At 38.8% G+C, this 26,737-nt stretch overlaps 1 protein-coding gene across 7 annotated transcripts in view; it reads left to right on the top strand.

The window, feature by feature from the left end:
* NCKAP5 (NCK associated protein 5) overlaps positions 1-26,679 on the top strand; it is a 338,518-nt gene extending 311,839 nt beyond the window's left edge. For all 7 annotated transcript variants that reach the window (XM_085228902.1, XM_085228905.1, XM_085228903.1 and 4 more), the window contains 2 exons: positions 876-1,063; positions 25,287-26,679. In XM_085228902.1, coding sequence (XP_085085028.1) covers positions 876-1,063; positions 25,287-25,565 — 467 coding nt within the window. In that variant the 3' untranslated portion in view covers positions 25,566-26,679. The remainder of the gene's footprint in view (positions 1-875; positions 1,064-25,286) is intronic.
* Positions 26,680-26,737: the final 58 nt, after the last annotated feature.

Genomic DNA, 26,737 nt, shown 5'->3' with positions numbered 1-26,737 from the left:
TGCATTGCCTAGTGTTACAGAGAAAGTCAGCAGAATAGCTTGGAGTAAGCCAAAAGTTATGGGTTCTTCCATTTCAACCATGAGAATGTTTTGATTCCAATTTCATGGAGGTTTTGTTCTGTTGTGATTCTATGGGAGGCACTGGAGGCAGAGGCTCTTCTGATGCTATAGGTTACAAGATAGAATTGAAGTTTGTGTAACAAAATGTGTGAGGAAAGAGTCTAATGATCATTTAAGCCTCTCTCCCCTGTGTTTTTTCATGAAGCTGCAGAAAATTTCTTTGGTTTTGATCTTAGGTATGAGTTTTGATCTTTGGGCTTTGGAAGCTGGGGTTGTACTCGTAATGTTCTTGTATTACAGTAGATATATAACAAATGTGTAGGGCCTGTTTCTTAACCTTGCTAGACTATGTTTTATACTGTTGTTTGTTTTCATTGGCTAAAAATGTATTTACAATGAATGAATTATCAGAAGTAGTCCAACTGAAAGACATTAAAAAGTTGCTTAGCATATCTACCATGTAAGGCTATTAAGAATGGAGAATGAAAACTTACAGCAAATAAATAAATGGAGCAATCTTTCCAAATTAAACAACCTTTCTATATTAAGAGAAAAAACAAAAAGGAAATGTATTTTAGCCATCTCATGCCATCTCCTTCACCCTGAGTGTTAGACATGAACAGTCCTTTCTACGTGTATTGATTGGAGAGTTAGCAGCTAGTATTCTAATTATTTTATTACCACTGAATTCCAAATACCTTAAAATATAAAAAAAAAAAAAATTAAAAAAATGTAAAATTACATTACAATTTATTTAGGCTCTATTTCATCAAGTAAATATGCCTTACTGACATTATTTTTAATATCTTTTACAGCTGAGCAGGAAAAACAGAAGCAGAGAAAGTCAGTTCTGGGGAACCCGATGTCAATCTTGGATTTATACCAACACAGTCTCTATGGCCATTTTGGAGAGGATGGACCTGAACAATTAACACATTTCAGTTTAATTGAGCAGCTGAGTGGACCTTCCAGTAAAGACAGCAAAGGCAAAGAGAGCCCAACTGTGAGTTACCATGATTTTTATATTACATCTCATTTTCTTCATGATTTTTATTTGCTTCTTGTTTCCTCCTTAATGTGTTGAGTGATTACTGAAACTAGGCAGACTGGAAAGAACAGCATGACCCGCAGAAGAGTAAAGATCTAAATATATATAGAATGGGATGTTACATTCTGATGGTTGTATGACAAGGTCTACCAAAATTGACAAGGAGAGACAGGCTAGGGATGGCATTCTGCTATTAAAAGGAGTTGAAATTCAAGGCTAGCATGGAAACACAGAAAGTATCTTTTAAGACCACTTGTTCATATCAAGTTAGCTACTATGTGTAGCACAACATACAGTAAACAAATGAATGACACATCTGAAGTAGTTTCCTAAAAATTTGAATGAAAGCAGGCTATGGAAGTCAGCTATCTTCTGTTCTGTGATGAAATATGGTTGATATGAGCTCTTGTACTCCTGACTTGGGGGTTCTGAACATTATGTTTTTGGTGATCATCCTAATGGATCTTGATGCTAAACACAAACCTTTTTCTTTTCTCCCCTTATCTCATGTGACCCCACTTGTTATTTCTGTCACTGGAAGTGCTAATCCTGACATCATGTAATCTCAGAATCTTTGAGAAGCACCCTCTCAGCCTATTTTCTCACACTTCTTTCTCACTTGGTCTCTCCTCTGCTCTAACAAGCCTATTTGTTTGAAAACAGTTACCCAGCTATGATCCACTGTTACTATTTTGCCTTCATGTTCAGGCTCTTTCCCCGACTCTCTTTTCTTCTTTTTAAGCTCTTTTGTTTCTATGTAAGATACCCACATTTGTTATCTTACAATATAAACAAAGGTGGTAGCAGAAAATAAGGAAAGAGCTGCAGTTGTTAGTGCAACAATGCCATTCTTTAAGTTAAATGTATCTACCTATCTATCTATCTATCTATCTATCTATATATATATATCTTCCTAGACCCCATTTTTCAGCTTCAGAGAATGACTGTGCAGTGTAACTTCAGAGGTGATTAACTGTAACCAAAGTTAGAGCCTTACAGCTTGCAGGAATTCAGGCCAAATGTGCAGAAGGAATGTGTGGCACAAACTGGCAATACCTCTGTTTATTCCAAGTCTGCTGGCATAAAAGTCCAACTTAACTCAATATTAAATTGACTCACAAACTTCTGAAATGCATCAGCCCCATTTCCTGATCAACCAGATTTCACTAGTCCTCAGAATATGATTCAGTATGAATATATTTGAGTCATATTAGAAAGAATAATTGTAAAGAATCTGGTTTCCTAGTTGGGAAGAAGAAAAGGGGGGAGGGAGGGGGAAGGTAGAAGAATACTAAGGATAGATGAAGAAAAATAATATGAGCACCCACCTGATTCTATGTCTTGAACATTTAGAGATTCACAGTTTAGTTATGTAGATAAGATTAACTGTGTGTGTGTGTAAGGCATTTCTGCCCTCTGAAGGCCAAAATCTTTTGTTATTAACAGAGCAATTAGATTTGGTCCACTATAGAAAAGTTGCTCAGATTTATTTCTGCTTTTATTTCATTCTGCATTTCTTGTGCAGGACAAATCTCTACAGTGTGCCCAGTCAGCGCCAAAACTTAAGCAAAACTCATTAAAACAGCCTTAGGGTCCTTGCAGAAGTCCATCAGAAAGATAGAAGGCAACAAGTATAACTCAGCACAAGCATTTTTTCATGCATTGTGGTGGGGGCCTTTTAAGAATACTTTAAAGGTCTGAACTAGCTCTCAAAACAGCATTGCTGTGAACAATGGAAGCTCAATAGAGTACTGGGGATTTGCCTATTAGTATTAAACTTTTCAGAATGACAAATGAGAAGCAGTGACCATGGAAAGCAGGTTGCCCCAAACTCCTTGTTTCAACCAGCATGGCAAATTTATCTCAGCTGTAACTTGTCCAACCTGAGAAGATCTACAGTCTGTTTCATTTAGAACTCCATATTCTGGAACTTCTCCCACCAGAAGGGGGGACAGCAGAAACTGAGGCACTTATAGCCAACAACTCTGGGGGGGGAAAAAAAAGGGAGAAGTTTTGAGGTGAGAAAAATATGCAGCTTTCATACCAAATATCTGGCATTTTGAACAGATTTTGAACAAATATCTGGCTTTGAATTTCCTTCCTAAGTAGTGTTTGTTAAATCTTAAAATAATAATAAATTAAAAAAAAAAACAACCACACAAGTGCTGTGATGGACAGAATGAGTTTACTCTGCTTATCGAAAGAGCAGTGTGCTGTATCAGTCCCTTATCCCAATTAAATTGGACTGTACAGCACCAGTAAGAGAGTGACCTCAGCCTGGGCGCTCTAATGAGGCGCTCTGGCAGGAGCTGTGCTTGCCCAGGCTGTCACTTGGGATGTCTCCTTCTCTCGTTCACCAGTGTTACCCCCAAAGTATAGACACAACAAGTTTAATCAGCAAAAAGTACTGCACAGAAGGAGTTTCAGAGGGGAAATGATCTGTGGACTGTTCCTATGGTAAAGAGACACCGAGTGGGCAGTTTGATGAATCACAAAGGCTTCCATACGTTGAAAGAACTATTTATTGTTCCAGTTCCGTATCTGCAATGTCTTGAAGAGCATTGTGGTTAAATTCCCTTGACTCTTCTCACGGCCAATTTGATGATACATTTATTTTGACCTGGGAAACATATTGTGAAACAATGTCATTCTTTTGTAAACTGCAATATTCTGGACAAGGAAAACAAATCACAGTTTGAAATACAAAACATGTTGAGTCATAGATACAAAACTTTCACTTAAATTGAGAACCATGGAGCATTCTTCTCATGTAGGATTTTCAAAACCAGAAACAATCTTTTTTACATGTTTCAAATAATTTAAATGATAGCTTTGGTGATTTAATAAAACATATGCAGCACCTGATCCAAACTCCACAGCAGCCACCAGCTGGGAAAGACAAACTGGGTGAAACTTCAGCGGAACGCAGCTGCTTCCCCTGCTTGCAGCAGTAACTGGTAGTACCTGCAGCAGTTTTCTGACATCATGATTACTATTATATTTTCTCAATCAAAAAAACATTATTTCATATTTCAATTAACTTACTGTTTAGACTTTAAAACTCGGGATCTTTTTCTTATAAGAATCCAGAAAGCAAGATGAATTTCCCTTGCCCAGGCCTATTGTTTATTAACTTATTTTATGATCAAATGAGAACCAATACAAGGCTTTTTATTGTCTTCTTTGTTCCCTTGGAGAAATAATGGAAATGGTCAAAGTGTTATTATTCAATCATCCTTATGATCCCAAAGCAACACAAATAATGGGTTTTCTTTTCTGTCCTTAACCAACCATCCCATACTTCTTTTCTGTAATGTGAATCATAGAATTACTAAATCACAGAATGGCCAGGGTTGGAAGGAACCTCAAGGATCATGAATCTTCAACCCCCTGCCACATGCAGGGCCACCAACCTCCCCATTTAATACTAGACCAGGCTGTCCAGGGCCCCATCCAACTTGGCCTTAAACACCTCCAGGGATGGGGCATCCACGGCCTCTCTGGGCAGCTGTTCCAGCACCTCACCACTCTCATAGTAAAGTAGTTCCCTCTGGATATCCAACCTAAATCTTCCCACCCTCAACTTAAAACCATTTCCCCTTGTCCTGCCATTACCTGCCCTTTCAAAGAGTTGACTCCCCTCCTGTTTTGTAGGTTCCCTTTAGGTACTGAAAGCTGCAATGAGGTCAACCTACACCCTTCTCCAGGCTGAACAAGCCCAGCTCCCTCAGCCTGTGGCTTGTTTATATTTCAAGATATAACTTGATAACTTGATAAAGAAAACATCCTTTATGGAAGGGACTGTGGTACTCATCCCATGTTTCTAAATCCTCTCGCTTTCCCTCTGTTATGACAACATGCATGAGAATTCTGACATTTCTATCACGCCTGCTGTGTTAACTACATCAGCAACAGAACTAACTGGCTCCAGAACCTGAGGAGGTACAACGTGAAGTTATGCTGTTACTCAACATGGCAGAGTTTGAAAGCATTGTACAGATGACTGATGGAGATAAATGTTCAAATCACCATGTCTTGCGATTCAGGTAGATATTAGAGCATGCTGACCAATACAAGAAAAGGAAAGATTGGAGAAATTCCTACTGTTTTGGCTGCACACACAATTGGGACAGATGCGGTGGCATTCCCAGATAAACTTGAGGGTTTTTTACAGCCAAGTAAGCTGATGGGGAGTTAATGCTATGTGGTTGTTTCATTGTGCTCACAAGCCTTCAAATGTATCATATTGAGAAAGTGGAGTATCCACAAAAGGACTCATAAGAGTAATAAGGATGTTTAGCAATTGCACACCACTTACCAGCCATCCTCTGTGATCCCAGAGTGTTAAGTTGGGTTGGATGTATCCAGCATCCCTGAATTACAACAGTTGGTAAAGCAGGCTGGACACCTCTGCTGGTTGCACTAAATAAGAGTAATGGGAAAACAAAAGCATGAGCTTCTTCTGCTTGAGGCTTGTCTCCTGTGGAGATCAGTAAGTGGTGAGGTAGGGCTTGAATTGGCTGCACAGCAAACACACTTCACACTGTGCATCTATTTAGGCAGCCCTTGAAGAGCATGCCTGCAAAGCTTAGGTTCATGATTTGGTTTCTCTGAATCATTTTTTGTAGTTGAGTAGTTCTATCTTATTTGTGCTTCTAAATGGAGCCACTCTTAAAAGAGGCTCTCCATATTTGAATGCCCATGGGTAATTTAAGGGAGACACTAACCTTTTCCACATTACCAGATGTGCTAGGGAAGGATTCTGCTTATCACATGAAAAAGACAGAGACAGTGATTTGGGCCCAGTTGTTAATTGGGAAGAGCTGCGTCCTAGTTTCAAGTGGGAAGGAGGTACAGCCCATGGAACTATCTGTTTGCTTGCCTGCTTAGCTGTCTTACACCAGCTACCACACCTTCTAACCTGGGAAGATAAACTTTGCCCCAGGCTTGTCTGTGTGGGGAGCTAGTAAAAAGCAGCTATCGTAGCTACCATTTTTATTTTAGAGAGTGAAATCTCTTTGCACCCTCAGGCGAGCACTAAATTATTACCTTGATTACACTGTTGTATATTAATGAGAGTTCGTGCAGCTGGGGCAGCGCCAAGTAATACCCAGCTAACTGCTTGATCTCAGGAGCTCAGTTTCACTGTCTGTGAAGTGGGGACAGTGAAAATTAACCTCAAGTTACAAAAAAAAAAGACAACAAATGCTCTAGATGAGCTGGGTCGTAGCTTATTTTGTGCAATGTTTTACTGCAAATAGGGAGTTTGAAGCAAGTTTCACGAAGTATTATATTGGAAATTGATGGAAGATAAGGGACTTCCTTTGCCAGTGATAGAAAGTATCTAGAAATTATAGTTTTCTGTGTGCTAATTGTATGCCTGCAATGCATCAAGTGCACCTCCTTTTTGCTGTTTTCCTCACTGAGCTTAAGACAGAGGAGAATGATCAGGTGCAGAGGGAATCAGTTCTGTTTCCTTTTCTAGGCCCAGTGAGACTAAGATGTTGAGAAACATGCTGCCATCATAAGATTTGTAGATAGGGAATAAGTCTGCAACCATTCTCTGACTTTTGTGTTTTAAGATCAATGCTTTTCTTTCATGCATGGAATCAGTATATCAAATCACTGCATAAGTTTAGGGAGGTGGTTTATTAATGTAGACATTAAGTGAGGCTAGCTTAGCACTGCATGATCTCATTCACTCAGGATCAGATATCCTTTCATCCTCCTAGTCACAAGAACTGCAAATGCCTTTTACTGTGTTTATGCTTCTGTGTTTTATCTTCAAAATGGAGAGCATGTTAGCACAGGGTGTGTAGAGAAGATCCAGCAGCAGTTTTAAGTGCTACAAAGGAAAGGATAACTGCCCCTCATGTGTCCATTTAGGACTCAGCATGTTGGTTTTGGAAGCAGAGTGATTTGCATTGCCCAAATGAGACGGGCATGGTTCTGAGCCTTGTGCTTGAGTTGACCAGGACCCACAGCCTACACCTCACATTCTCAAAATGTGGCAGGTGCAGTAGTCTCTAAGCTGCATGTGTTTCCACTTACCAGAACTGACTTAGTAGGAGCCATTCTACTGCAAATAGAGAGTTTGAAGCAAGTTTTACGAAGTATTATATTGAAAATTAATAGAAGGTAAAGGGAGTCCTTTGCCAGTGACAGAAAATATCTAGAAATTACACATTTCTGTGCTCTAACTGTACAACTGTGTAATTTATTTATGCAAAGTGCACCTCCTTTTTGCTGTTTTCCTTGCCAGGCTTAAGACAGAGGGGAGCCGTCACCCCCCTCCCTACGGCTGAGGGCTGCAAGCCTTTCTTTCTGTTTAAGTGAAGGTGTGTGATCCTCAGATGAACGATGCAGTGCTTGTTCTGCCAAAGCAAAGACTGTCTGAGTAATTATCCAAGTTGATGCAAGATCTTTTGTCAAGGGAATTTCATAGGAGTATTTGACAACATAAGTGACAAAAACCACAGGAGCATGATCTGATAAGAAAACAGATTTTACCACATCACCCATGGGAGTATTACAGAATTAAAAATATTTTTCCTAGCCTCAAGCCTGATTCAACTCAGCGTGGGGAAATAGGGAATCAGAAATAGGCTAGGTTGTCTCCAGACATCAACAAATCCCACATCTCTGCATGTTTTTCCTTTCCATAGGGCAGGTTCACACCCGAAGATCTGCTATCGAGTCTTATATTCCTAATCAGGTCTCATTGTTCCTCGTATCTTGCCATCAAAGTCGCCTCCAAAAAGTGAAGTGAAGAGACAGCAAAACAAACAATTTGAAGACTGCTAGGCAGTCTCCTGGGACCAAAGTCTCACTTGACGTGTATCACTTAAAAGAAATGTTGTGTAGTGTGGAAGAACATTCTTACAGTTAGCCTGAGGAACTAGCTTGGCAACAATAAAAAGCTGCAGTTATACTGAGACTCGTTTCTCTCCCTCTGCCTTCTAGGTGAAGCAAGTGAAGCTTCTTTCACTGCTGAGAGCTGTAGAAAAATAGCATGCAGTGGAGAGTGGTTCAGCAGCAAGGAGAGTGATAACATTTTCTATAACTTGATTAAGCATAAAAAAGCTCTGGCAAGGGAAAAGGACATATGTAAGGGAGAGTCCACCAAAGGAAAAACATTTTAAATATCATGCAAGGGACTTTATACTGTAAAAAAGCTGATATAGTTCTAACAGTAACAGACTCCATAATGTTAGTACTGTGCCACCAAACCCCATTCTGCCTAGCCCTCCAGCTGGTGTAAAAGTTCTCCCTGTTTTATGTTTGTTTAGTGTATTTATGGGGATGGGTAGGTGGCGGCATTTTAACTCAGATGTCTTTTAGCACCGAGTTTTAAAAGAGTCTTTGGCTATCGGTGAGGGACATGAAGCATTTGGCACAGCACAGCAGGCTGTGTGGCATTTAGAACACATGGCGTGCAAGGCTAGCGGGAGAATCGCTGGGATGTGAGGCTGAGAGAAGATGCGGAGGAAGTGAAAAGCTGCAACTCCAGTAGGAAAGTTAAGAACTTGAAGCATCCCAGGCATGTAGGTACAGTTTTGGTGCTGATGGCACAGTGTCACATAATGCCAAATCCCATGGTAACTTGTGGCAGAGAATTGCTGACCCACACCTTTGCATCGCGCTGCTCACTGCCTTGCAGGGACAGACAGTGAGCACTGTAGATGTCTGTTTACCTACAAAACTCAAGATTACATAAGGATTTAACAGACACTGTGGCTCCTGGGCTTAACTAGGTAAATCCTTTCTTTTAACAAGAACCAGAAGCACATACCGAGTAGAAGAATCATTTGCAAGCTGATTTCCCAGAGTGGAAAATGTTCTGAGCTGTTCCACAAAAGTTTGGCAGATGGAACTGCTGTGGTTTGCAGCATGGCCCAAAGTGTACTGATGTTTCTGCCATTTGTAACCAGGCACTCGTTGGTCCTCTGGAAATAAAGCTTTCATTTCATTTCTCTGTGTTGAATTGGAATATAATAATAATACTGTCAGCCAAAATGGAATCCAGGGCACAGTAGCAGCAGTAAATGATGAATATTAGTAAGCTTGTAAGACAGTGTAATTGTAGTAATGGTAGAAATGATATTATTAATAAAAAGCTAAAAATAAATTGGATTCAATAAACATTGGATTGAGTCAATCGAGAGAAGAGCAGTAAGGCAGAGAGGTATTCAGTGAGCTGTTTGTTTTCTGAGACTGGAAAATATTTTCACTCCAAGAGGAGCATCTGATTAGCAGAGTTAAATGAGATGAATAATGCTGTAATACTTCTGTGAATTGCGATTCCAGCTGAAACTTGCCATCTCCATCTATAACAGTGATGTGTTTGCATAAAGCACTCAAACATCACGAAGAGAAGGGCAGGGAATGATCAATCCATTAGTGTGAGCATTCTGTTCTGAGCAAAATACACGAGGACAAGTTGCACAGATGATCCTAGCAGCAGTTGTGGCAGGACACTGGAAATATGTTAGTAAACAGGATTTTTTGAGAGGATGCTTTTTGTTTTCATATGAGCATGGGAAGTAATATCCTGATCAGCATACTCTTTGAAAAGAAGGCAAATTTTATGTCACGTATTTGCAAAAATCATTTTGCAATAGCTTGGTGATGTTTACAGTTTGTTCCACCATCTATTTTTATCTCCCTAAAGTGATTCACCTTTTATTTAAATAAGAAGTTATATTTGATTTCATGCAATGTGACACTGAGATTGTGTGCATCCTGCTGAAAAATATTAGGTATTTTTTTAAGTTTAAACATTCTCATTTATGGTAAGTGCTGAAGGAAAATATTCTATTTCTTACTGTATTTTGTCCACGTTACATGAACACATGGCCTTGTGGAGTTGTTTTGATGGAAAGCAAGATTTGTGTTTGGTGGGTCAAATAAACATGGGATTTAGCAAACGTATAAGCAGTAAGTGACACAGGGAAGTTTGGAAAGCTTATAAGATTTGATGACTTATCTTAGGTACTGTCATGGTTTTATGTTTTTTTGTTTTTGGTTCTCAGTATTCCGCATCAAAACATCATGTAGTGTACTGGGAGTTAAAGTGTTAATGATCCAATTCCTGGCACCTATCCCACCTATCCCTATACATTACAGTACACTACATGATGTTTTGATGGGGAATACTGAGACCATGACAGGTACCTACTTATCTTCCACAAAAGCTAAGAGTGCTGCATGTTTTTGTATCATGTTGCAGTTCCCTCAGCCCAAACTGCCCTCCCTTCAGCTCTGAGACACATCTGCACAGCTCAGCTCCCTGTACTGCCTGGGCTACTCCAGTCTTTCCCTGTGCACTGATAGAGGTCACCAAAACTTCTGGATGCTATAAAAAGCTGTAGCCTTCAGAACTTTCCTTACCTCCTCTAGTTTTATTCTCAGTAATTAAAGCCTCAAGTGACTATTTGAGGAATTGTCTGAATATTTATCAGTCAAACATTTAGAAGTGTTTTTTTCTGTTATCTTATTGCACGTGTCATTGAGTACTCAGTATAGATCCAACTGTAAAAAAAGACATTAAATGGATTTGTGTGGATGAAGAATATATAGCAGAGGTGGGTGGGAATGAAGAAGTTAGATATGAATATATTATATGGCTGAGTATTTTAAAATTCAAATGTTAATCATGCATTAATAGTCTGTGACATTTCTAATAACATAAGTGTCTAAAATCCAGCAAGACATGGAATATGCAGAAGTTACCAGACCAGGAGGCTTGTTTGTACCACATGTACTAAGATGCAGAGCAGATCTAAGATGTAAGAGCTTTTCAGACATTGCCTGAAACTGATAAAGTAGCTAAGCAGCCAGCACATACTTCCTAATCACTATTGCAAGCATTATTTTGCCCTGTGTAGCCTAGCTGCCAAATGCACCCTTACCTGCAGCCCTAATCAGTACAAATGCAGGCCAGTTTTTTCAAGCTTCATTTGTTTCCTAATGGTAGTACCTAAATTCATATTTAGACGCTGGCTGCCCAGTTTTTGAGGGTGCTAGAAATCTGCAGCTTTTTTTTAGAGCTTTGCACATTGGATCCTGTGAAAATAATGGTGTTTACATAGATGCTCAAAAATTGGTTTGGATATTCTCCCTCTGTCAGGCAGAATTCAGACCAGTAGCATCCTCCTGCTCCTGCTGTACATTGGCTCTGTGGGCAGTGTCACAGAACCTCAGCAGGCAATTTCCCATGAGCTAAAGGGAAGGCCAAATACTCCGTCTTTTTTAATCTGGTCCTAAAATGTTACAGCTAAGATCATATCATAATGGAACTGTTTGTACTTCTAAGCCCATTTTTTAATTGCATTTTCCGTACCATTAGAGTATGAGCAGCTCAAAAGTGCTGTAACTGTATCGCTTATATCATTTTACAGAATATTTTTACCATTGCTATTATTGGAACATCATCCATCCTTGTTCTTGAGAACCACTGTAACAAGCCAGTTAGAGTTCAAATTTTATAATATTGTATTTCTATAAATGAATTCTATTGCAAGAAAAAAATGGAATCTATTATGCCATCATTAGCACAATGATGAAAACAGAGGCAGCAGAGCAAGCCAAAGAACAGTAGTCACCATCTAAAACAGCTGAGTAATGTGGAGAGCTGTAACCTTTCTTGTTATCAGATAAAGACTGAATAGTCTTCCAAAGTACTGTTCTTACTAATTTCATCACTTGTTGGGGTATACTGGAAGATGAAGTTGTCTAGGTATGTAGAAAATTTAAGTATGAAGACATTTATCTACTTGTCTCATTCTACAGAGCAAATACTGTTGGTTTGGTGTGGTTTTTTTCTCATGTTACATAAAAGTACTCAGTAATGGTGCCACATGCAGTGCATTGTCCTTCTGTCCCTGTGAAAGTGTTTGAGAGCCTACACACTCAGCAGACTATGAACTTTGATACTTTGGACTCAGGATTTCAGGTAGCTTTTGCCTTTGCTGCAAGAGATAGAACTTCTTTCACTTCTGTATCTTGTTCCCCAGAAGGTTATCTGGTATGGAGCCTAGATATCAAAGGCTAGAAGGATCCAGATTTATGGTGCATCATTATAGATAATTACCATGCATATTTACTCAGGGGAAGAAACTACTCAGTATCCATAGCCCTAGGACACGGAGGATGAAGAGAAACTTCTCCATTGGCTCCATAGGCTCTGGATAGAAGAAATCCCCTGAGCTTTCAGACAGAGACGTCCAATTGAAATAAAATTAGAGACAATTCCAATTGATATATCATAGTCTGGCTTGCTGTTGCTCGTGGCATTAGCATTTGCTAACCTGTGCTAAGCCAATTTTGTGAGACAGTTGGGAGTTTAACAAACCTATTTCAAATTTCATTTTGGAAGACTCTCAAGCATGGGGGAAACTGGTTGTGGTTTGTTCATTGCAGCAGATGGTATCCCATTTGGTGTTTGTTAGCTTTGTTTGCAGCTCAATATTTTGTTTCTAGGGGAACTCAGTAAGTTAAATAATTCATCTCTCTAATGCATTAAGAGTCTAATCCAAAGTCTACTGAAGTCAGTGCAAAACATTTGATTAACTACCACATACACTGAATCAAATGCCAGGTCCTGTACAGTGAGGAGCATTGCAGATGCACTCTAGTGAAGAGAACAATACAGGCCTCTGCCTCTGTCTTTCCATGGAGAATTTTCTGCCTGCAAAGAAAAAAAAAAATGAATTTTCAAATTCAAACAAAGAGCTTAACAGTTAGGAGTGTGGGGCTGTAGAGATAATGTTCTGGCTGCCTGTCCAAATTGCTAAATCTCTTTTGCTATTAAATTCCCCTTTTTAAAATAAAGAATATAAGAAATACCTTCCAGCTACATTTAGAATTTAACCCAGTACTTGTAGCAGAATGCTTTGAGGACATTGATGGAGCCCAGTAGTGATGCTAAGTAAATAATCACTTAATGTACTCATCAGGACTCTTACTCAAGATAGGGTCTTGCACCACAAGAACTAACCACAAACCATTGCTAAGGAACTTTCAGAACGTGAGAGGCCATGAGTTTTGCATTAGCAGAGCTGTGCTGCCTTCAACAGTCCTGCTATCCATGCAGAGCTCTTCTAAAAGCCCCGTGGCCAAAATTTTTATTCCATTCTTACAAGAATTCAAACCCTGAATAATCTAAAACATTGAAGAAATCAACATTTAAAAAAATGGATTTATATGTCAGTAAATATCAGATGTCTGTTAATTTTCAGCAACAATATTCAAATTATGTGCTTGGGAGCTACTTTATTGAGTCCAATTTTCCTGTTTGTGCCATCTTTAGTCATTCAGAAAATGAGTGCATATTACCTCTACAGTGTATCTGCATGAATTCCAGTTGTATTTTAGTCCTCCTAGTGGCCTATTATATTAACAATATTATCATCTCTATTTTAGACATAGGAACACGTTCTGCATTACCAGTATTCACAACAGTTTTCAGCATTAACACTGCAGTAACCTTATATTGGTAAGGTCAATAAATCTTCTAAAGCATTTGTACAGAAAATGCACTCATGTGGCTGGCTGTCCCTTCACTTCTACATTTCTGTATTTATATATATACAGACTGAAGCAAAATCAACACAAAAAAAGGGAAGTCCACAGTGAGGAGACTGAGTCCACATCTCCACGCTGAATTCCTACTTTGATCGTTCCTGACAAAGATTTCCTTACAGTCAAAGAGGGGATCAGACCCTGCAGAACTGTGGTTCCCAACATACGCTTCTACTGTGCTTCCTTTCTCTGGAAAGCAAACAAACAAGGCCTTGTCATAAAAACATCTCACATTCTAGTAGGAGATTTTTATAGCTTGAATAGATTCAGCAGAAGTGTTTGCCAGCCTTATAGATCCTGTAAGCTGCTTAGCCTGAACCTGAACCTTAATTTGCTGAAAAGGCAAAGGTGAAAAGACAAAGGACTGTTGAGTACATTTGGCTTTCACTCCTTGCTGTTTCCAGGCTGTGCCCCTCAAAGAGAGTCTGCAACCACTAATACCTTGACCAGATCCAAGTGAATGATATTTTCTATGCTTTGTTCAAACAAAGTAGGGTAGAAGTTCTCTTGACCAGAAACAGATGTATCTAAAGGATGAAGCAAACAAACCTAAAAACGTAGACTAGCATTCCTCCAGATAACACCCAAATGGTATGTTTGTTAATCACAACATGTATCACTGCTTTATTTATTTTTTTAAGTTGGGAGGCAAGCTGAACACTTCATAAATTTCCTGGCTGTAGGAACATCCATCTGCATTTCCAGCAGTGGTCTTCTCAATGCTCAGCGTTATTCTGGTTATTTATTCACTGTGCTTCTTTTTGATCATCATTTAGAGCTGGGCAAAGCAGTATCATCTGCAGTCTGCATTTGTGACAAGAATTGCCGATTCTCTGCGTATAGTCGTATCTCACATTTCCTTTTGCATTAATCCATATAGTTACCGGGTCACAGCCCAGGACTGCATCCTTTCCTCGATAGGAGATTAGCAACAATCTTTATTTTTTCCATCAGCATACATTTTATTCCACTGGCCAAAATATTAAATCTAGTTTTAGCCTGTTTCTATCTTGAGATTGTTACCACCAGCATAGGCATACTGTTTTCAACCAGTAACTGACAACTGTGTCAGATGCTCCAAATGACATGGATCCTCTCAAGCAATCAGGCTTCAGTATTCAGGCACGTACCAGGTACTACATAAATCAGTCAAAGAGGCCCCTTCCACAATGTCAGTCCAGCACGAGACAATTGGGAGGGCTGCCCGAGGAAGCAGAGCTGTGACAGCTGTGCAGTTCTGGCTTCTGATGGATGAAGGCTAGATGGATGTATGTGTTTTGTTTGTGTTTGTGCAAAATAGCATTTTAGAAAAAGTAAGCATCTTAAGAGAGCAAGAGAATCAGCAGTGATAGTGGTAGTCAATCAAAACTGGAATAATGGTGGAGATGAGACTAGGGGAATTAAAAAGGAGGACACCAGTGTTCCTTTAATACCTGGAGCATGTCTATGGGATAAGGAATCAGCAGTAGAGCAAATATGTCAAAGTTGCTCCAGAAAAGCATTTTAACTTTTGGGTAACACAGAATTGAGGCCTTGAAAACAAACACAGCTAAGAACTCGACAGGTCTGTGAAGCCCTTTACTTGCTCAATTCAAACCACTGTTCTTCCCAGTTCCACCATTTTGGGCACTAAGCAGGAACTTGGGTCACAGTATGATCTTCTGAGCCAGCAGTGCAAAGCTCTGGGCACATTTGTGTGTGCAGCCCTACCTTGTTGGAGCTCCTTTCCTCTCCAGCACCTTGAGCAGGGTGCCATGCAGCAGGCACCTGCAGGTTCCCATGCCTTTGCAGGAATCTAGGAGCTTATGCCAGCAGGCCTCTGTGTTAGCAAACATGTCCTCAAGCACATCTGAAACAGCCATGAATTTCTCAGCTTTTTAATTACATTTTTTTACTTGATTATCTTCCAACAGTGTTTTTTTCTTGTTGTTGTTTTTTTCTAATTCTTGATTAATTTTTGGTTGGCTATTTAATACATTGTTTGGTTAACTAATCCATGTAGCTGTTTGTAATTATTGCCTTACTATAAAATCATCGTAATAGAAGGTTGGCTGTTGTTTTTTTTTGTTTTGTTTTCTTTCCAGTAGAATAACAAGTTATTTTATTATTCAAACAGGGCTTACTTCCTGCTGTTTTCAATAAGATTTTTAATAAATATGTAAATTTAAAAATTAATTTACTGCATACGTTTGGCAGCATGATTCTTGAACTGACAAAAGTTTGATGGATTGTAAAATTATCCCCCCTAAAAATCATCAGTCATAGTAAACAGAATTTATCAACCCCTAGTAATTTTACAGCTTTTTCTTCATCTTATCTTCTGTTAGGAACTCACTTAGAATTGATTATAATATAGTATATTTCTAGAACCGTAATTCATTCATAGATTAATTAGATTTTAGGTTAATATCCCATCATGGTATGGGACATGAGCCAACAGTGTTTTCCAGTTGTTACAGAACTGCAGCAGAGAACCTTGATTACTATTCCCATGTGGTTTAACTGCCAAGACTAATCACTAATCAAATTCAAACCACATAAAATGGAACATCCTTCATAGCATCTATTTTCTAGCTGACTTATACTATGGACTCTTTATTGATATGACTGGGTGTACTGAAATGAACTAAATGTTGCAAGAGAAAATTTCTCTTTCAGTTTGGTTCTGCAACATTTATCTAAAACTTTTGCTCAAAGTTTTTGTGCCTCTGCCCCTCAAATTCTCTGCCCTTCAGCAAAGATAAATCATTTGCATAGATTTAGAAAGTGCATATAAATATCTGTACTATTAGGTAGGATTTGATAGCAGATGAACCTAAGCACAAGTTTCCACTCTGTAATTCATGCTTTGCTTGAATGAGTACTGAAAATTGTGCAGATCATAATACTACCTTAAGAGATGGCAAGTGCATTAGTTGCACCTGTGCTGTCCCTTGCTCTGATTAGGAGGGAACTTTTGTAGTCTCATTGCCCAGGATCAGAAAACAGCATGCAGATAGTTCAGCTGCAACAGGTCTACTGAGAAGGCAGCCTGCTTACAGCTTGTCCTTCTGCTGCCTCCAGGAGTGCTTGCCAGTGCCACCTGTGACATGATCGCCTAGCTTCATCCTGTAAACCACATCTGTCATTGAGGTAGGGCCCAATTTACCTTCTAATGTAAGAGGGTATACCTGGGGAGCTTTGTTAGTTGTTTCCAGAGGCCAGGTGTCACAGAAAGGGCAATGACTTCTGGTTTGATTCATTCGAAGTGAAAAAGTCCACTGGCAGGGAGTCAATTGAAATCTGGAATGGAGAGAAAAATGACAGCTTCTAAACAAACTCTCTTATTGGGATGGGGTTGGGGGTTAAGCACATAATTAAGACTTTTTTTAAGAATAAAGAAAATCTATAGTTCTGCTTGGTGGGAGTTTGGAAGAGATGTCATTCTGATGCGCATGCACCAAGTACACATATATGGAGGTTCCCTCCACGGTGACTGAATGTGCAGTCTTGCAGAAGGGGACTGATGGGTCTGGAAAGATTGTTTTTCTCTTCCCAGCTGTCCTCATAAGAGGCTAAAAATGAGAAAAATGTTTTCTGTGAAGCTCAATTCTGAGTTTAAATGACGTTTGTGAATCATCTTTAGAACTTGTAAGAAGGACATTCCCCTCTTTTCCTCTGCAAATCTTCCAGCAGAGATTTGTACTCGTTGAACTCACCTGCAGATATGGCAGCCCTATTTGTGCATATGACAAGCTAGTTCTCGTAACTGGGAGAATTATTACTATTTTGTGTCTTCATACTGCTGACTCACTCTTGGTCCTGCCACTAACATCCCTCCGTCTTGATCTGCACCTTCTGTCCTTTTGTCCTTAGCTCAGTTGATGTACCTTGGGTATTCAGAGGCTACCCTGAAGTGAATCTGGTCCAGTACTCAAAAGAGAGATTACTAGTGTGGAAAATTACTACCCACTGCCAACTGCCATTTGCAGTATAAGTCTTGAAGAGCAATTCCGTTTTCCATCAGTATGCTGGGTGACTGACATACAGACATTACAGGCCAGGAACTCAGACATCACTAGAGTGAGGAGATAAGTGCCCTTGTAATTACCAAAATAAATAGTCTTGTTCAAAAAAGCCAAAGGTGGGGGATGAAGACAGGTAAGAACACAGCTAATACGTAGGAACAGGAGTCTGAGAATAGCTCAACCATACAGAAAAATGACCCCGATTACTGAAAATGTCAGCGAAATTACATGTTGTATGAGTATGATCCTGCATTTACTGGATTTGAGACAATTTTATTTTATTTTTTATTTTTGCTACAGTCTAATGTTGGATAGAATTTGTCTCTTTAAGAGCTCAATTTTGCATTAGCTTTCAAAAATCGTTATTTTACTACACTTTTCCCCCTCCTTGATGCAATTCTAATTGGATATCTCAATTGAAAAAAGATTCCTCCAAGCTCTTAGTCAAGGCTAAAACTGTAATCCATTGTTTATAAAGCCCATTCTTTATTGAAACAAGCATCAACGCCTTCATCAAAATAACTCCTCAGCAGGACAAACCTCTTTATGCTAAAATATTGTGTGGTAAAATTAACTCTGAAGGCTGATCAGTGGAGATGAGGACCATATTGTTCCAATAACATTCAGCAGGTTATGGCTGACAAAATGGCCCTAAGCATAAAGGAATAGTATTGAATTTAAAATGGCTCTCATGTTCAATAACTTTGTTGCCAAACTTATCTTTCAGCGTGATTTTTTTTCACTGTGATTTTTTCCCATCACTGAAAAATAAGTACAATTTTGTTATTGAACTCCCTCCATGAATAAAGCTAAAAGGATCTCTGAAAAGTAAAGCAAAGTATCCTCTGCATGCCTTGTTCATGTTCAGTCTCTTATGTTCTGAAAACTGAAGATCAGCTTCCTTTCTCATCATGGATGCCTCGCCCTTAATGCCGTGTGATGAGCTCTGGTTGCAGTGAGCATTGCTTTTAGTGGGCTTGTTCCTTCTGTGAGAAGCATAACTGGTCATTCTACCAATGTGAACAGAGCCAGGTCTTGATTATCTTCTGGAAAAAGTATGTGTTTAATTTATTTTCTTTTTAATATATCCCCCTAAACACACTTGACTGAGCACCTGTCTACTACCAATGTAATTACCAATTTCCAAGGGATTATGCTGCCTTACAAAGTTTTAAATAAACTTTGCCCACACATTGTTGATCCACCCAGTGGCCATTCTGATGCTTTGTGAGACAACAAGCATATTTGTGACATTCCTTTCATATTGAGCAAAAGGTAAAAGATTAGACTTACCTTACCTTGAAATTGGGACCTGAAAGTTCATCTTTATTAAATTATGCAGAAGTTCAGAGAGGGTTTTTATATGCCTAATCAGGTCAAACAGTTTTGTCCTATCAACATAGAAATCATGTTCTTTGTAAATTGTGAAGATGACATTCTTGGCATTAGAGTGCTGAGTGTACCCAGTCATCTCATCACTTTGTGAGAACTGTGCTTTTAAAAGCACAAGGCACAGTTCACTAAGATATTTTATCACCTAAACCACACGAGGATTCAAGCCAGACAATGTAAGTCTCAGTTCCTCAGTCCCCTATTCATTAAGCAACAGCTATTTTCTCCAGATCTGCAGCTACGAGTTATACACGGTTCATGCTAATCAGCTTTATTTCCTCTAAGGTAATTTTCTTACAATTGAGGACCATCAGGAATGATCTCCTAAAATTTAAATATATTTCTAGATTGTTACACTTAAATACATTGGGTGAGCTTTGATTCTGTTTTGTTGTTATTATATTACCCATAAAGTCGAATGTGATCAGTAGTCACCCATGTATACATGGCTTTCCCATACACTGCTGTATGAGACTAATGAGCTTAAAAATACTCCATATCTTTTTTTTTTTTCCCCAAGAAAAGAAGTCAGCAAGTATTGCTTATCTTGAAAATCTGATGATGTTTCTTTGAGAATGTCATTTTTGTGCCATATCAAAATATCATGGGGTTTCTGCTCAAGTGGGGAAAAGAAGTGTGATTCATTATTTCAAAAATTATTTTACTGTCAATTGAGAAAATAGATGAAGGCTTCTGATGATATACAGGGGAGAGCAAGTCTTAACTTATTATTGAAGGTTATGCTTTAAAGAGAAAGAAGTTCAAACGTCACATTTTTAGCTCAGCTGTGATACAGCAGAAGTCTGTAATACAGCAGAGGTCGTGCGGTTACAGCTTTCACCTTTGTAGTCTCGTGCACATGTCTGTATGACTGCTTTCAGTTCAGAGTGTTACCTGTCCACCTGACGTTCCCATCAGTCTGGTTAAATGAGACTTCCTTTCCACAGTCTGCCCTTGCATTCTGTCCTGGCCGGCTGACAGAAAGCTGACACACGATAGGAGACCAAAGTGAACCCTTTTTGTGCTACACCTTTGTACATGGCACAAAAATCTGCAGACCAGTGTGTAACACCACAGAGAGGCTACTTCAGTGAGAGGCTACTTCCAGTCCCACCAATATATACCTGATCAGAATACTGCACTGCATCTCAGTACACCTAACTGAACACATTATATATGAGCACTCTATGTAATGCTATAATCCCACTTAGACCCATTGTGTCATAAATACAAATTACAGGACTGCAGGAATCTAAAATGGTAAAACTGAATGTAAATAAGCAGTGGCACTGTGTGATCAAGTTTGCCTTGAATGTAAGTAGACAAAATAACAAACAGAACTTTTAAAAAGGTAAAAATTTAGAAAATTGTTCTCACTGACAATAAAACTTTAAATAATAACAGAAAAAAATGCGAAAATAATTTGTACTTCCTATTAGAGATCAGACTTAAAATGAAAGACCTTGAGTTATACAATTAAATATTGATTCTGTTGATCTATATTTAATTCTCATAGCAATTTAGTTGCTTTTACCCAACAGTGTTTTGCAGTTATACTTCACTTGAAGCAATGCCCTTTTTGCTTTTGTGTTAATCTAAAAACTAAATTGCCCAGTGCATGAGAGACGTAAATAAAGTTCATTTTATTCTTGTGTGTAACCGACTCTGAGCTCCTTAAACTGCTGGTTAACTAAACTTAGACAGCTGGAAAATGCATTTATCCTGCAGAATGGTTCATTGCTAATTTTGGGCTGTGGCATGCCTTATAAGCATAGCCTGACCTGCAGGCAGTCAGAGATTCTGCATGTGACTGCATAGAAGAAGAAATGGACTTGCTGTTGCTTTCCTTTCTGCAGGCCAACTGTGGAGTCCTTCGTAACCATGAACTAGTCCATCCTACTGTGCACCTTCTGTTAGACCTGCAAAATCCTCCTGCCATCCTGCACAGCTGTGACTAGTTCTTGATCACACAGCACTGAAAATGCATTCTACCCACATGTAACCTCTCATTTTTAAAGTTTAAGAAAAATCTATTTGGATGTATTAATGTAGAAATAACACCTATTTATATTGTATCAGTGGAGCTGCAGGCTAGTTGTGTTTTCCTCATTTGCTGTGCTTGAAGTGACATGCCAGATTTTATTATATCGCTAATGGCTTTTAGTTATTCCCTTTAGGATGATGCCAACAAGGAAAGCATTATTCTGATTCATGACTCATGAATTTATTTTGAAGCAATGTGACTTGTGATGAACGTCTGTATTATGTCAGGTAGAGTTTCTCCTAACAACCAGTCAGTGCTCTCAGGTGGTATAAGGCATCCCATAATGACTAACTCCAGAACTCTAGGTGGGAAGCTCTCCACTTACACAGAATAGAACAAATGCTGCCCCTGCCCTGAGACCATAACGGTGTGGGTTTTCTATCCAGAAATAAGGTTAGTATAAGTAAAATAAGCTGTAAACTGATCTGCTTTAGGATGATGGGCCATTGATATTACAAAGACATTGTGAAAATCTTTCCTGAATTGAACCTATTCTGGCTTGGGCCAAAATCTGTGACTACATCTTTTCCCTGAATTTAGGAATGCATAAATGATCATGCTGAATGCAGTAAACACTTTACGTATTCATAGAACAGGTGCAAAATAGTCACCAGCAGAGTCAACACCTTCAGGATGAAATGGCTTTAAGTGTTACTTCTGAGATCAAGAACACACTGTTGGTCCCATCTTAGCTCTTCTAGCAACACTCAACAAAATGCTATCTATCTCTCCTATGGTGATAAAAGGACCTGTTCATTATGCAGAAAGCCATGGTAAATATGGGAAAGATTTTACTGAAGCCTTCGAGGCTGGGTGCTCTGTACGCTGTTACCAAATCTCACCCAGTTCTCATGGATACAAAATGTATGTGATCTGCTGCCAAAATGTTCCTTATCTGCAGGAAAAACTACTGTGACTCCCAAATGCATTAGTGAACTATCTGCTGTAAAATGCACAAAAGTAACATCTTTGGGCCAGCCCCTGTTCTTTGCTGTATCTGTGTCTGCTGAAGTCACAACATACCTGCACAGACTAAACTATATATAGAGATGCTATTCAACCACCTACTTACGTGATTGATCAACAGATTCTAATACTTGTTTTGGTTTTGACTTTTGTTTAATCTAGCAACTGTTGCATCTGCTGTGAAAAATAGGAAACAATGAAAGATGGACCTAAGTAAATATTCTAGTAATTCTTCCAAGCTGTATCTATAGTAACTAGAGAAAAGATTCTTAAAGAACCAGAACTGACATTTGCTGTGAGGCACCAAGTTTACAGAAATTATCAGTGTCTTTTCACCTCTAGGAACATACATAATTTTGTTACCGTGGAAGAAAAATGACTTGCTGATGAAGGAGATGCTTACATTAGTTTCATTGCATAAACATTTTATTTTCTCCCATGGAGCTCAGGATGTGAATGAGTTTTCTTCCACATGCCAAGGATTGGAATGTCATATTTGAATTTTATAGCTGCAAGTATATCATATGAATTATTATCCCAAATGCGTTTTAACAGAAAATTTAATAGATGATTAAAGTGAGCTGTAGTAATAAAATTGTGAGATAAGATCACTCTTATTGTATCAGATATCTGAGTACAGTTCTGGCATATTAATATTCCTTGCCTAAATGTCCTCACGTTCTTGTTTAATTATCGAATTAGCAATAACTGGTGATCCTCACTTCTAGAGTTAACACAATGCCTGGAAGTGTATTGCATGCAAGTAGACTACCTCAAGTGAAAAAAAACCTAAGTATTACTTTCCAGATCATGAGCATTTCTTATACATATTTGCATAGTATTTCAGTAAGGTGCCAAAGAAAGGAATGCAGAACTTTTCTTTCTTTTTTTTTTCTTTTCTTTTTTTTTTTTTTTTGACAACGAAGCATGAAGTCATGGAAAAAGAACAACTGAATGTCCTAAAATATTCACAACTTATTTCTGAATACAATTATTGTCTCTAGTAATAAATTTTGCCATGACTTTTAGGTTTTTTTCCTTTGTTGCTTTTTTCCTCATGTATAGTAGGTGCTACTGTAATAGTAGCACTTGCACTTGCATGCATGAAATTTGTGAGTCCCATACTATCCACTACTCTGTGTATCTTTTGCCAGTGGGTTGCATTGATGGGCTACATTTCAGTTCACTTCAATTTCATTTGGTTCAGTGATTTTACTTAAAATTTCTAGTGAGTTCCCTGTAGTTCTCTGCAGTTTCTCTAATATATTTGATTAACTGTTAGCTTCATATTAAATGACAAACTAGGATGTGATTAAGCACGATTTTAGTCTAAGCAGTACATGTGAAGTATAATAAATGATTGATACTGCATGTATGTAGAATATACCAATGAGTTCATTCCAGTCTGTCCTGTGATTCAGATCTATTCTTCAGTTGGCCGAAGATCCATTCTTATCTTGAGCCTTCATCTGCACTGCTCTGTACACCAAACATTGTAGGCCTCTCCAGAAAGCACAAATATATATTTTATTGATGTTGTATCTGAGATTTTTCTCATCTGACGTGCACAGAAGTGAAACAGCTGTTTTGACAATAGTGTGTAATATTTCAAATACTAAAGATAATAACTTTTCAAGCTAAAGTTTTTAAGCTAAATTTCTATGGAAGGGTTTAAATTCACGTTTATTACTGCTACCAAGGGTAATATTCCTCTATTTCAGAAAATACTATCATTCTAGAAAGTGAAGATGTAAAATCAGAATCAAACATGATGAACCAAATGACTTTAGCATGTCCTACTGCTTTGCTTAAGCTTGTTTGAAACATTTCATAAGCATACTAACCAGGCATTGTTAGTTTATGAAAAAAACAAGATCATAATGTCAACAATCATTAGATTGGCGTTTTTATATAAATATCCATAAAAACAAGCAATCCAGCTATGTAGGAAGGTCTCCCTCTTGCCCAAGACCTCCAAGGGTGAGCAGTGACTTACTGGAAACCTGAATTTTTCCAGAAATTCTAATGAACATTCACAACTGCAGACTCAGTGACCCACAGCATCCATACATCTGGCCATGTTATGTTCTCAGTGTGCTCAGACTACCATTTCACTTTCTATCTAAACCAAAATACTAATGTCCTAGACTGACAGTAATTTACCGTTGCAGTCTGTGTTATCTAATGGTAATACTGGAAATGAGCAATGGCTTGCACTCTGACAGCGTATCTCAAAATTCTCGCATCTTACCTCTCCCAGCGCCCTATAAAATGTTGAATGTTATCTCCTATTTCTGTGATAATGTTATCTGTAAGAGCAGTTAGTTACAGAGACTTCGGAACACCCTGTATATGGAAGGCAGGTCATTTTTATTGAACTGCTCCCTAAGCTTTTCCCTAACTATTCCTTGGTCAGATCTCTGATTGAAAATGCCAGTAGGTAACAAAGGGATAAAATTGTTCTTGTATAATCCTACTGTGAGTTTTTAATATAATGTGCTAATACATTGTCCGGTGTTCCAGCAGAATTACAGCTCTTCTCAGAGTAGGCCTGGCCAATATCTGATTGATTCTGGCCTGTGGGGATTGGCCCAGTTCACTGTAATTTCCTGTCTTGTTGCTTTCTTTTCTATCGGAGAGGGTTTGGGTTCATAGAAATCAATAGGCTTATACATGCAAAATGTGAGGTTATTTTCTAGCAACTTTCATTTATGTCTGTAAGTTATGGAAAATGTTGTTTTCTCCTCGGAACATGTCTACCTGCCTTTTTTTCTTTTTTTCTTGCTTTTTTTTTTTTTTGGAGGACTCCAAATTCTTCTCAGACAAATACCAATTTAAACATAACCCCCAAAGTATTCTTACAAGAGAAGATGTAAATTACTGTGAAGATGCTGAAAATGCATAACACGTACAAATCCAGGATATGCTACTTTAATGTTAGTAGCACTGTTTTGTACTTGGAGTCTCTTGGAGTCCTCAGCAGAAGCCATGAGACAATCATAGCTTTGAAGCTATGATTTATCCTAAAATGGGCGTTAATGTTCTATTTATACAATAGAGATTTAAGCATCTAATAATCTATTTCTTCTATCCCTGTGAACTTTGGAAAGATGGTAATTAACGGTGTAGTAGAATAACTTTTTTTTTCTAAGAAATATATTTCTAATACTTTTCTCACTTATTGCAGAAATTGAAGCAAACTGAAGAAACAAAAGAAGATTCTCAGACCAGATTATCTAGAATTTCCCTGGAGTCTCTCAATAAATTTAACAGCAATAACGTACTTTTATTAGAAAAGGAGAACTGTCTGAACAAAGCTGAAGGACAAAAGGAAGAAAACGGAAAGAAGGAAGCATCTTCCTTAAACAGCTCCGATAGGCAGGACGTGGACAATTTGGAGTCCCTGAGCGATTCTTTGTACGACAGCTTCTCCTCTTGTGCCAGCCAAGGCTCTAACGACGTGTGAGGACGCTTTCAGCCGGCTGCAAAGGGAGCACTTACGGAGCTGCAAGCGGGCAGTGAGAGCGGAGTAGGAACAGAACTCACCCCGTGTCACTGTGCCCATGGCAGGCTGTTCTCAGCTTTGGTCTTCATGACACAGCAATAAGGAAGGCAGCACTGCATTTGTCTCAGTACAGGAGACTCAACGCTCCACACAAGTGACTACACAGAGAAAAGTCTTAATTTTGCACTTTTATGAATATTTGTATAGGTGTAAATATTTTGGAAAGATATATTTGTAGGGAGAGATGACAGCAATAAATATTATGTTGGTGCTATGCTCCCGTAATGGCAGATTACTGACTTAAATTGATGTTAATATTAACCAGAAAAGTTAGTAGATTTTTTTATGAAGATTTATACTTATTCTGGTCTTAAAACTATGTAGAAACACTGCGTGTCCATAAACCTGAGCCTACCGAATCATCTGTAAGGAACTTTGTAGACACCTTTTGCAAAATATATTTTTTATTTTTAGTGCAATTCCATACAAGCGCTCTAGGGAAGGGTGCATTTCGGCTACAGTGTCGCAACAGGTGTCCTATTGCAGAAGGCGTTTGCTTACAGCATGGCGAGCACATGAATAACGGGGCGGTGCTGCTGGTGCGGACTGCTCAGCTCACGTGCAAGCTGGGAAGGACGGGGTCGGGGCACTGCGCTGCTCTCCACCTCCTCCCATCAGCGTTCCCCATCCATTCCCGAATCTTGTGCTATCTTCTGTCCCCGTTTTGTCTAATTAAATCGTCAGCTCTGCAATAGTTGTTGGTGACACGTGAGGAGCGGTGGGCACGAGCCAGCACCGCTCAGCCGGGCCGCCTGTGTGGTTTTGTTTTTCTACAGAGGCTGTTTATACGTGAGGGAAAGTCTATTTGAAAGGTTCGGTGTATTTTTTCTAGATGTGAAGTATTTATAACTGCTTTTTGTACAGCGACCTGTAAACCAGATTTATTTGGGATATTTCTGACCCCGCGGTTTCTCCAGCACCTGTTAATCTATGAAACGATACTGTATCGTCTGCGTTAATGCTTCGTGCAATTTGTTCTAAGTCATTCCCGCTGTAAACTCGCGTCGACTTTTAAGAGATTTTCACCGAGGCGTCTTTCTTAAATAAACCTCCTCCTGTGTACGCGGGGCTGT

The sequence above is a fragment of the Meleagris gallopavo genome, chromosome 7 (genome assembly GCF_905368555.1).
Source record: "Meleagris gallopavo chromosome 7, MGAL_WU_HG_1.1, whole genome shotgun sequence".
Lineage (NCBI taxonomy): Eukaryota > Metazoa > Chordata > Aves > Galliformes > Phasianidae > Meleagris > Meleagris gallopavo.
Note: the sequence above shows the minus strand (reverse complement) of the source record. Positions and strands in the feature narration are given on the sequence as shown.